At 37.6% G+C, this 12,951-nt stretch overlaps 1 protein-coding gene across 1 annotated transcript in view; it reads left to right on the forward strand.

The window, feature by feature from the left end:
* Positions 1-12,951, forward strand: part of LOC112617288 (A disintegrin and metalloproteinase with thrombospondin motifs 20-like) — a 204,921-nt gene that overhangs the window by 167,206 nt on the left and 24,764 nt on the right. The window contains exons 30-31 of the mRNA XM_025374034.1: positions 6,241-6,414; positions 6,490-6,660. Of these exons, the coding sequence (XP_025229819.1) occupies positions 6,241-6,414; positions 6,490-6,660 (345 nt within the window). The remainder of the gene's footprint in view (positions 1-6,240; positions 6,415-6,489; positions 6,661-12,951) is intronic.

A 12,951-nucleotide genomic window follows, 5' to 3' on the forward strand; every position in this document is an offset into this window, starting at 1 on the left:
TAGCTCAGTGGATCACACTCCCATGGAATCCAGCAAGCTGAGATCCACTGGCTTGAAATTCTTGCTGCCAGCACAGCAGTCTGATGTCGACCTGGGATGCTGGAGCTTGGTGGGGGGAAGGGCATCAGCCATTACTGAGGCTTGAGTATGCAGTTTTTCCCTCACAGTGTAAACAAAGCCACAGGGAAGTTCAAATTGGATGGAGCCCACCACAACTCATTTTTTCAAATTGGGTGGAGCCCTCCACAACTCTAGCCAAGTTGCCTCTCTAGATTCCTCCTCTCTGGGCAGGGTATCTCTGAAAGAAAGGCAGCAGCCCCATTCAGGAGCTTATAGATAAAACTCCCATCTCCCTGAGACAGAGCATCTGGGGGAAGGGGCAACTGTGGGTGCAGCTTCAGCAGACTTAAATGTTCCTGCCTGCCGGCTCTGAAGAGAGCAGTGGATCTCCCAGCACAGCATTCGAGCTCTGCTAAGGGACAGAATGCCTCCTCATGTGGGTCCCTGACCTCCGTGCCTCCTGCTGGCATCTCATACAGGAGAGCTCCAGCTGGCATCTGATGGGTGCCCCTCTGGGACAAAACTTCCAGAGGATGGAAAAGGCATCAATCTTTGCTGTTCTGCAGCCTCTGCTGGTGATACCCAGGCAAACAGGGTCTGGCGTGGACCCCCAGCAAATTCCAGCAGACCTGCAACAGAGGGTCCCGACTGTTGGAAGGAAAATTAACAAACAAAGGAATGCCTTGAACACCAACAAAAAGGGTGTCCATGCCAAAATCCCATCCAAGGTCACCAACATCAAAGATCAAAGGTAGATAAATCCACAAAGATGAGGAAAAACCAGCACAAAAAGGCTGAAAATTCCAAAAACCAGAATGCCTCTTCTCCTGCAAAGGATCACAACTCCTCACCAGCAAGGGAACAAAACTGGACAATGAGTTTGGCGATTTGACAGAAGTAGGCTTCAGAAGAAGGGTAATAACAAACTCCTTTGAGCTAAAGGAGCATGTTCTAACACAGTGCAAGGAAGCCAATAACTTTGAGAAAAGGTTAGAGGAATTGCTAACTAGAATAACCAGTGTAGAGAAGAATGTAAATGACCTGATGGAGCTGAAAAATACAGCATGAGAACTTCATGAAGCATACACAAGTATCAATAACTGAATCGATGAAGCGAAAGAAGATTGAAGATCAACTTAATGAAATAAAGTGTGAAGACAAGATTAGAGATAAAAGAATGAAAATGAGTGAACAAAGCCTCTGACAAATATGGGACAATGTGAAAAGACCAAACCTACGTTTGATTGGTGTACCTAAAAGTGACAGGGAGAATGGAACCAAGCTGGAAAACACTCTTCAGAGTATTATTCAGGAGAATGTCCCCAACCTAGCAAGACAGGTCAACATTCAAATTCAGGAAATATAGAGAACACCACAAAGATAGTCCTGGAGAAGAGCAACCACAAGACACATGATTGACAGATTCACCAAGGTTGAAATGGAGGAAAAAAATGTTGAGGACATCCAGAGAGAATGGTCTGATTACCCACAAAGGGAAGCCCATCCGACTAATAGCGGATCTCTCTGCAGAAACCCTACAAGCCAGAAGAGAGTGGGGGCCAATATTCAACATTCTTAAAGAAAATAATTTTCAACCTAGAATTTCATGTCCAGCCAAACTAAGCTTCATAAGCGAAGGAGAACTAGAGAAGCAAGAGCAAACATATATGAAAACTGGCAGAAGACAAGAAATAACTAAGATCAGAGCAGAACCAAAGAAAATAGAGACATGAAAAACCCTTCAAAAAATCAATGAATCCAGGACGTGTTTTTTTGAAAAGATTAACAAAATAGACTACTGCCAGACTAATAAAGAAGAAAAGAGAGAAGAATCAAGTAAACACAATAAAAATGATAAAGAAGATATCACCACTGATCCCACAGAAATACAAACTACCATAAAAGAATAATATAAACACCTCTATGCAAATAAATTAGAAAATCTTGAAGACATGGATAAATTCCTGGACACATAAACCCTTGCAAGACTAAACCAGGAAGAAGTCAAATCCCTGAATAGACCAATAACAAATTCCGAAATTGAGGCAGTAATTAATAGCCAATGAAACAGAACAGAGGCCTCAGAAATAACATCACAAAACTACAACCCTCTGATCTTTGACAAAATCTTTGACAAAAACAAGTAATGGGGAAAGGATTCCATATTTAATAAATGGCATTGGGAAAACTGCATAGCCATATGCAGAAAACTGAAACTGGACCCCCTCCTTACACCTTATACACAAATTAACTCAAGATGGATTAAAGACTTAAACATAAGACCTAAAACCATAACAACTCTAAAAGAAAACCTAGGAAATACCATTCAGGACATAGGCATGGGCAAAGACTTCATGACTAAAACACCAAAAGCAATGGCAACAAAAGTCAAAATTGACAAATGGGATCTAATTAAACTAAAGAGCTTCCGGACAGCAAAAGAAACTATCAGCAGAGTGAACAGGCAATTTACAGAACGGGAGAAAATTTTTGCAATCTATCCATGTGACAAAGAGATAATATCCAGAATCTACGCAGAACTTAAACAAATTTACAAGAAAAATACAACCCCATTAAAAAGTGGGTGAAGGATATGAACAGACCCTTTTCAAAAGAAAACATTTATGGGGCCAACAAACATGAATAAAAGCTCATCACCACTGGTCATTAGAGAAATGCGAATCAAAACCACAGTGAGATACCGTCTCACGCCAGTTAGAATGGTGATCATTAAAAAGTCAGGAAACAATAGATACTGGAGAGGATGTGGAGAAATAAGAATACTTTTACACTGTTGGTGGGAGAGTAAATTAGTTCAACCATTGTGGAAGATGGTATGGTGATTCCTCAGATCTAGAACCAGAAATACCATTTGACCCAGCAATCCCATTTTGGGTATATATGCAGAGGATTATAAAACATTCTACTATAAAAATCATGTGCACACATACGTTTATTGCAGCACTGTTCACAATAGCAAATAATTTGAACTAACCCAAATGCAGTCAAGGATATCCTGGATCCATCAAGGATAGACTGGATAAAGAAAATGTGGCACATATATACCATGGAATACTATGAAGCTATAAAAAAAGGATGAGTTAATGTCCTTTGCAGGGACATGGATGAAGCTGGAAGCCATCATTCTCAGCAAACTAACACAGGTACAGAAAACCAAACACTGCATGTTCTCACTCATAAGTGGGAGTTGAACAATGAGAACACATGGACACGGGAAGGGGAACATCAAACACCAGGGCCTGTTGGGGTGCAGGGGGCTAGGGGAGTGAAAGCATTAGGAGAAATACCTAATGTGGATTATGGTTTGATAGGTGTAGCAAAACACCATGGCATGTGTATACCTGTGTAACAAACCTGCATGTTCTACAACTGTATCCCAAAATATAAAGTATAATAAAAAAAATCAATGAACTAGGAGCTGGGTTTTTGAAAAGATTAACAAAATAGACCACTAGCCAGACTAATAAACAAGAAAAGAGAGAAAAATCAAATAGACACAATAAAAAATGATAAAAGGGATATCATCACTGATCCCACAGAAATACTAACTACCATCAGAGGATACTATAAACACCTCTATACAAATAAACTAGAAAATCTAGAAGAAATGCATAAATTCCTGGACACATACACCCTCCCAAGACTAAACCAGGAAGAAATCAAACCCCTGAAAAGACCAGTAACAGGTTCTGAAATTGAGGCAGTAATTAATAGCCTACCAACCAAAAGCACAGGACCAGATGGATTTACAGACGAATTGTACCAGAGGTACACAGAGGAGCTGGTACCATTCGTTCTGAAACTATTCCAAACAATAGAAAAAGAGGGACTCCTCCCAAACTCATTTTATGAGGCCAGCATCATCCTGATACCAAAACCTGGCAGAAACACAACAAAAAAAGAAAATTTCAGGCCAATATCCCTGATGAACATGAATGCAGAAAGCCTCAATAAAATACTAGCCAACTGAATCCAGCAGCACATCAAAAAGCTTATGCCCCACAGTCAAGTTGGCTTCATCTCTAGGATGCAAGGCTAGTTCAACATACACAAATCAATAAATGTAATCCATCACATCAACAGGACCAATGACAAAAACCACATGATTACCTCAATAGATGCAGAAAAATGCCTTTGAAAAAAGTCAACACCCATTCATGCTAAAAACTCTCAATAAACTAGGTACTGATGGAACGTATCTCAAAATAATAAGAGATATTTATGACAAACCTACGGCCCATATCATATTGAATGGGCAAAAACTGGAAGCATTCTCTTTGAAAACTGACTACCTGACTTTAAACTATACCACAAGGCTACAGTAATCAAAACAGCATGGTACTTGTACCAAAACAGATACATAGACCAATGGAACAGAATAGAGGCCTCAGAAATAACACCACACATCTACAACCATGTGATCTTTGACAACCTGACAAAAACAAGCAATGGGGAAAGGATTCCATACTTAATAAATGGTGTTGGGAAATCTGGATAGCCATATGCAGAAAACTGAAACTGGACCCCCTCCTTACACCTTATACAAAACTTTGAATTAAAGACTTAAACATATGACCTAAAACCATAAAAACCCTAGAAGAAAACCTAGGCAATACCATTCAGGACACAGGCATGGGCAAAGACTTTATAACTAAAACACTAAAAGCAATGGAAACGAAAGCCAAAATTGACAAATGGGATCTAATTAAACTAAAGAGCTTCTGCAAAAAAAACTGTCATGAGAATTAACATACAACCTACAGAATGCATGAACATTTTTGCAATCTGTGTGACAAAGGGCTAATATCCAGAATCTACAAAGAAACTAATTTGCAAGAAAAAAACAAACTACCCCATCAAAAAGTGGGTGAATAATATGTATAGACACTTTTCAAAAGAAGACATTTATGTGGCTAACAAACATATGAAAAAAAGCTTATCATCACTGGTCATTAGAGAAATGTAAATCAAAACCACAATGAATACCATCTCATGCCAGTTAGAATGGTGATCATTAAAAAGTCAGGAAACAACAGATGCTGGAGAGGATGTGGAGAAATAGGAACACTTTTACACTGTTGGTGGGAGTGAAAATTAGTTCAACCATTGTGGAAGACAGTGTGGCAATTCCTCGAAGATCTAGAACCAGAAATACCATTTGACCCAGCAGTCCCATTACTGGGTATATACCCAAAGGATTATAAATCATTCTTTTATAAAGACACATGCACATGTATGTTTATTACAGCACTATTCACGATAGCAAAGACTTGAAACCAACCCAAATGCCCATCAGTGATAGACTGGATAAAGAAAATGTGGCACATATACACTGTAGCATATTATGCAGCCATAAAAAAACATGAGTTCATGTCCTTTGCAGGGACATGGATGAAGCTGAAAACATCATTCTTAGGAAACTAACACAGGAATAGAAAACCAAACACCGCATGTTCTCACTCATAAGTGGGAGTTGAACAATGAGAACACATGGACACATGGAGGGGAATATCACACACTGGGGCCTGTTGAGGGGGTTTGGGGGCAAGGGGAGGGATAGCATTAAGAGAAATACCTAATGAAGATGATGGGTTGATGGGTGCAGCAAACCACCACCACATATGTGTACCTATGTAACAAACCTGCATGTTCTGCACATGTATCCCAGAACTTAAAGTATAAAAAAAATTAGCAAGTATTTGGATTCCATAACAGGTAAAAACTATAGTAGGTACTGTAGATAAAAAGATGAATATATCACAATCTTAGAAATTATTGTCTCTTTGAGAGAGATAATGAGTATAATCTAAGAATTTAATTGACATTTAAAAGCAATGTTGTGGAATAATTCATGATTAATTGTGATAGACATTATACTCATTTAAGTCAGAAGACAGAGTCATTGATTGGGATGCTGTCTACTATAACTTGATTCATTTGTCAGAGTTTCTGTAAAGCTGAAGTACCTTATGCCAAACAGAGAAAATATACATTTACAGAGATAATGGTAAAAATACTTATTGTATGTATTTTTATCTAATTCATGTTATAATACCAGGCTGTATTTAAAATAAACAATATGTGATGGCTCCATTGGCTATTTTTATATAATTTGGTATTTCTTAGCTAATTGTTCAAATCAACGGGACTCCTTTGTAGTGCTCTGTGACCTGCGGCTCTGGAGTTCAGCAGAGGGATATATACTGCAGACTGAAAGGTGTTGGTCGAGTGGTTGAAGAAATGTGTGATCAGTCCACCCGACCTTGTTCTCAGAGGCGATGTTGGAGTCAGGACTGTGTGCACCACAAGGGGATGGAAAGAGAGAGGCTGAATGTGAGTATCGACAAGCAAATTTTCAAAGACACTGCATGTAAGAATGTGTTATTCATTTGGTTATTGCATTTCTAGTGTTCAACATCATGTGAGAGAAAAGATTCACATCAACGAACGGAGTGCACAGATAGCCAAATTGGACAAGTGAATGAAATAGTCTATAATTCTTCAACCATATCTCTTACATCCAAGAATTGCAGGAACCCTCCTTGCAATTACATTGTGGTAACAGCAGACTCATCACAGGTAAGGTAAAGACAGGAAGTTGAGAATTTTTGCTCCTTGATAAAGCAGCGGGATCTACAATTTGATACAGCTGAAACTGGGTATAAAATTTGAATATGAGGGCAGATAATGGTATGCATATCAATCTAAGGAATGAGACCACTGACAGTTGGATGGTGCAAATAGAGTAATAGTGACATGTGTTAAACTTGTGCAAGTCTGAAGTGTCAGTAGGTGCCAACTGTGAAATCAACCACCAGGAACAGTTTGGCAAACTGGCCCTGTACACTTGTCCACTTTTGAGAGATGGCTTTATCAAGGTGTAATTGATGAACCATAAACTACATATATTCAAAATATATAGCTTAATAAGTTTGAACACATGTACACAGCCATAAAACCAGTAGTACCATTTTCAAAATAAAGAGCATCTCCGTCACTCCCAAAAGTTTCCTTGTGCTGCTTTATAATCTCTTCCCCCACCTCCTTTTTCCCTCCCCACCCAATAAGTGACCTCACCTGTTTTCTATAGCAGTGATTTATCACTATACTTGTTTTCATTTTATAGAGTTTTATATAAGTGGATCATACAGTATATACTTTTTTATCTACTGTGATGTAAGTATTTTGAGATTTGATCAGGTTGTAGTATGTATCAATAGTTTTTTCTTTTATTGTTGAATAATATTCCACTATATGGATGCCTTTATGTTTGCTTTTCTGTTCTTTCTGATGTCTGATCCCCAACCAGTCTGTTTCTTATCTAAGCAATTATCATCTTCATCCTTAGAGGTTTAATTTGAACTTTTTTATATCTTCCATATCTCTACTTAACATTTTGAACATATGAAACATAGTTACTATTTTTTTTTGCAGGTAAAATTTTCCAATTTTTATTTTTTTCTTGAAGTTTTTTTTAAATTATAATTTTAACATCCTCTTCTGGACATCTAATCCTAACATCTATGTGCATGTTTATAATTTAATGAATTTTAGTATAATCACCTGTATGTGCAAGCATCACCATGATCTAATCCCAGACCTTTTTTCACTCCCAAAAAAAATCTGCACCCATAAGTAGTAATTCCTTATTCTCACATTTTCTCCTAGTCTCAGACAACCACTAATCTGTTTCCGTATCTATGGATTTGTCTGTTCTGCACATTTGGTATAAATGTAATCATACCATATGTGGTCTTTTGTGTCTAGCTTCTTTCACTTAGCATATTTTAAAACTTTATACAAATTTTACCATACATCATTGCTTCATTCCTTTTTATGATAAATAATATTCCATTGTAGGAATATACTATATTTTGTCTATTTATTTGTCAGTTAGTGGACATTTGGATTGATTCCATTTTTGATGTTTGAATAATGCTGTTAGAAACATTTGCATACAAGTTTTTGTGTGGACATATGTTTTCAATTTTCTTGGGCATATTCCTAGGAATAGAATAGTTGGGTATTGTAATTCTATTTAGTTTTTTGAGGAACTGCTAAACTGTTTTCCACAGTGGGCACACCATTTTTCTTTCCTATCAGCAATGTATAAAGGTTCCTATTTCTCTCTCCATATCATCATCAGTCATCATCAGCACTTGTTATAATCCATCTATTTTTGTTTAACATAACCATCCTAGTATGTATGAAATGGTATCTATTTTATGTTTAAGTTGCATTTCTCTAATGACTAATGATGTTGAGTATCTTTTTGTGTGTATGTTAGTTATTTGTGTATCTTTAGATAAATGTCTATTCAAATCTCCTGCCCTTTTTTTTTTTTTTTTTTTTTTTGAAATGCTCTCTTGTTCTGTTGCCCAAGCTGGAGTGCAGTGATACAGCTCACTGAAGTTTTGACCTCCTGGGCTCAAGCAATCCTCCCACCTAAACTTCCTGAGTAGCTGGGACTACAGCCATGTGTCACCACTTCTGGCTTCTTTTTTTTTTTTTTTTTTAGAAATGGGGTCTCCCTGTGTTGCCCAAGCTGGTTTCTTACTCCTGGGCTCAAGGGATCATCCCTTCTGGGCCTACAAAAGTGCTCGGACGACAGCATAAGCCACCATACCTGGCTGCTCATTTTTTCACTGGGTGAGTTGTAAATTATTTATATATTCTGGGTACCAACTTTTATCAGTTAGATGATTTGCAAATATTTTCTCCAATTCTGTGGGTTATCTTTTCTCTTTCTTAATAGTATGCTTTGATGAAGTGAAATTTTGTTTTTTGTTTTAGTTCTTTGTGCTTTAAGTATCATATCTAAGAAACTTTTGCCTACTTCATGGTCACAAAGATTTATATCTATGTTTTCTTCTTAGACTTTTATAATTTTAACTCAGACAATTAGGAGTTTGATACATTTTGAGTTAATTTTTGTATGTGATGTGAGGTAGGGGTCTAACTTCGTCCTTCTGCATGAAAAAATTATTCTTTCCCCCATTGAATTAGCTTGGCATCCTTGTCAAAAATCAATTGACAATTGACCATAAATATATTGGTTTATTTCTGAACTCTCAATTCTATTTTCTTGATCTATATGCCTATCAATATATTATTACAATATCAATATTATATTGATAGTAATCAAGTAGTCTTGATTACTATAATTTTATAGTAAGTTTTGAAGTCAGGAAGTATGAGTGAACCAACTGTTTTCCTTCCTCCTTAAGATTACTGGGCTATTCTGAGTCTCTTACATTTCCATATGAATTTTAGGACCAGTTTGTCAAGTTCTATGTAAGAGCCAGCTGAGATTTTGTTAGAGGTTGCAACGACTCTTGATTAATTTGGTAAATATTATTATCTTAATAATATTGTCTTCTTATCTCTGAATGTGGGATGAATTTCCATTAATTAATTTAGGTTTTGACTTATTTCAAGTATATCATATAGTGTACAAATCTTGCACTTCTTTTGTTTAATTTATTCCTGAGTATTTTGTATTCTTCTGTAAATGGAATTGTTCTATTAGTTTCATTTTCTGATTATTCATTGCTAGTGTATAGAAATAGAATTGTTTTTTGTGTATTAAAAATTTTGGCGGGGGGGTTTAATTAGTGTGTGGATTAAATGGGATTTTCTACTTACAATGTCATCTTATCTACAAATATAGTTTTACTTCTTGCTTTAAAGCTGGATGCCTTTTGTTCCTTTTCCTTGTCTAATTTCCCTGTCTAGAAATTCCAGAATAATGTTAAATAGAAGTGGTAAAAACAGACATTCCAGTCTTGTTCCTGCTGTTTGTAGGAAAACTTTTAGTTTTCCTAATTCAGTATGCTAACTATGGATTTTCTGTAGATTCTCTTTATCAGATTGAAGAAGTACCCTTCTAGTCCCAGTTTGCTTCGTGTGTATATTATGAAAGTGTGTTAGATTTTGTCAAATGTTTTGTCTGCATCTACTGAAATTATCATACTTTTTGTTCATTCTTCTATTAGTATGGTGTATTACATAGATTGACTTTCATATGTTACAATAACCTTGCATTCCTGGGATAAATCTTACTTCGTCATAGTGTATAATCCTTTTTATGTGTTGCTGGAATTGTTTTGCTAGTGTTTTGTTGAAGAACTCTACATCTATATTCTTAAGAAATATTGGTCTATAGTTTTATTTTTTTGTGATGTCTGTCTGGTTTTGGGAAATATTGGCTTCATAGGATGAGTTAGGCAGTACTCCTTTTCCTTCTATCTTGTGGAAGAGTTTTGGCAGGCTTGGTGCTAATTCTTTAAGCATTTGGTCCTGGGTTTTTCTTATGTGAAGTGTTTTGGTTACACATTTAATCTCTTTACTTGTGATAAATCTATTCAGCATCTCCCTCCTCCCCAGGGTTTGTTGTTGCTGCTGTTTGTTGTTGTTTGTTTCTTTAGTGACTTTTCTGAGCTAACTGTAAAGTCTGTATTATTTGTCATACATGGCCACTGAAGTCTCTGCTCACTTAGTTTAGTTGTCAGCTGTGACTGAACAGTAATTTCCTTAATCTCTGGAACCAATAATTTTGGTTCCCTAGACTTTGCCAAAGTTCTGTTTCAGGGGGTTGGGAGTAGGGTGTGGCCTTCAACACTCATCAGGTAGATGACAACAGTTCCTTAATCCTAACTTTCTGTTTGTGTAGAGCCTTGAGGTCAGCTGGAGGAGAGGCTGCAGGCCCTCCTCAGATGCTTCCTGAGCTTGCAGACAGACCTGGACATGTGTACAATCTGATGCATGTTCACAGCCATCTAGATCTCATTAATACAATGGAGCTTTTCAAAGCTCTGATGAACATCTTATTCCCTAGTTTTTCCTTTTAAGCTTTTTTGGCTAGCCTGTTGTTGCTCCAACTGTTTTTCGGCATCCTGGAAACTGCAAAGTTAAACAATGGTTTTTCATTGAGCGCAACAAATGTCCCTAGATCTTTAGAACTGAGCGAGTCAGCTCAAACAAAGAGATTCTTGCAAGTGGGGTCTTCCAGAAAAATCACTAAACAGTTCAAATCATGACAATTCTCTAAGAATGTGGATTTGAATGATGCCCAAACCTGTTCTGCTCCCCTCCAGTGGCTGCCAGAATTCTGGTTTCACCATAATTACAGGGCTGTTGATTTTAAAGGTTTCCATGGAGCTAGAAAGAAGAGGATGGACATAGAGGAAGTTAAACCATCACAGAACTTGCTCTTCTTACCAAGAGTAAGCCATGTTTATTGAATAAATGCCTTCTGGATTGCTGCAAGTCTTTGGTCAGTTTCCAGAGTTCTGATAAAACTGATCCGGCAAATTTTGCCCATTTTCTCACTGCCGTTATAGAAGAGAGAATTTTTAGATGTCCTTATTCTTCCATTTTCACAGATGTCACCCCTCTAGGGATGTTTTGATAGACGGGTTTTTTTCTTCATTATGAGTCTTATTTTCCAGGTTCTTTGCATGCCAATTAATTTTCTGTTGCATGTCAGCCATGAATTTTACCTTTTTGGTGACTAGATATTTTTTATTCCTATACATATATTTTGAGTTTTGTTCTGGGTTGCATTTATTTTGTTGGAGAGCAGTTTGACCCTCTCTTGCCTTGCACTTAAGATTTGTTAGGCAGACCAGTATATTGTTTAATCTAGGGTTAACTGTTCCTCTCTACTGTGGCAAGATTCTTTTGAGTACTTTACCTATTTCCTCATGCCTTTAAGTTTTCCAGTCTAGCTGGAGGGAATAGGCACTATATTTGGTTCTGTGTGATCATTAGAAAAAGTAACTTCTAAGCCTTTTGGTTGGTTAATTGCCTCACTTTGGTTGGTGTCCTCACAGGTATGTACACACTACCGGTCAGAACTCTGCTGTCTTCCTTTCATTGTGCCAAGACCTGGAAAGGTTTTCTTTCTTTTTTTTTTTTAATTATTACTATTCTTTAAGTTCTAGGGTACATGTCCATAACGTGCAGGTTTGTTACATATGTATACTTGTGCCATGTTGGTGTGCTGCACCCATCAACTCGTCAGCACCCATCAACTCGTCAGCACCCATCAACTCGTCATTTACATCAGGTATAGCTCCCAAAGCAATCCCTCCCCGCTCCCCCCTCCCCCCTCCCCATGATAGGCCCCGGTGTGTGATGTTCCCCTTCCCGAGTCCAAGTGATCTCATTGTTCAGTTCCCACCTATGAGTGAGAACATGTGGTGTTTGGTTTTCTGTTCTTGTGATAGTTTGCTAAGAATGATGGTTTCCAGCTGCATCCATGTCCCTACAAAGGACACAGACTCATCCTTTTTCATGGCTGCAGAGTATTCCATGGTGTATGTGTGCCACATTTTCTTTTTTTTTTTTTTTTTAAATTTATTTATTATTATTATACTGTAAGTTGTAGGGTACATGTGCATAACGTGCAGGTTTGTTACACATGTATACTTGTGCCTTGTTGGTGTGCTGCACCCATCAACTCGTCATTTACATCAGGTAAAACTCCCAATGCAATCCCTCCCCCCTCCCCCCTCCCCATGATAGGCCCCGGTGTGTGATGTTCCCCTTCCTGAGTCCAAGTGATCTCATTGTTCAGTTCCCACCTATGAGTGAGAACATGTGGTGTTTGGTTTTCTGTTCTTGTGATAGTCTGCTAAGAATGATGGATTCCAGCTGCATCCATGTCCCTACAAAGGACACAAACTCATCCTTTTTTATGGCTGCATAGTATTCCATGGTGTATATGTGCCACATTTTCTTAATCCAATCTGTCACTGATGGACATTTGGGTTGATTCCAAGTCTTTGCTATTGTGAATAGTGCTGCAATAAACATACGTGTGCATGTGTCTTTATAGCAGCATAATTTATAATCCTTTGGGTATAT

Source organism: Theropithecus gelada, unplaced genomic scaffold (genome assembly GCF_003255815.1).
Source record: "Theropithecus gelada isolate Dixy unplaced genomic scaffold, Tgel_1.0 HiC_scaffold_15989, whole genome shotgun sequence".
In the NCBI taxonomy this organism is placed as follows: Eukaryota; Metazoa; Chordata; class Mammalia; order Primates; family Cercopithecidae; genus Theropithecus; species Theropithecus gelada.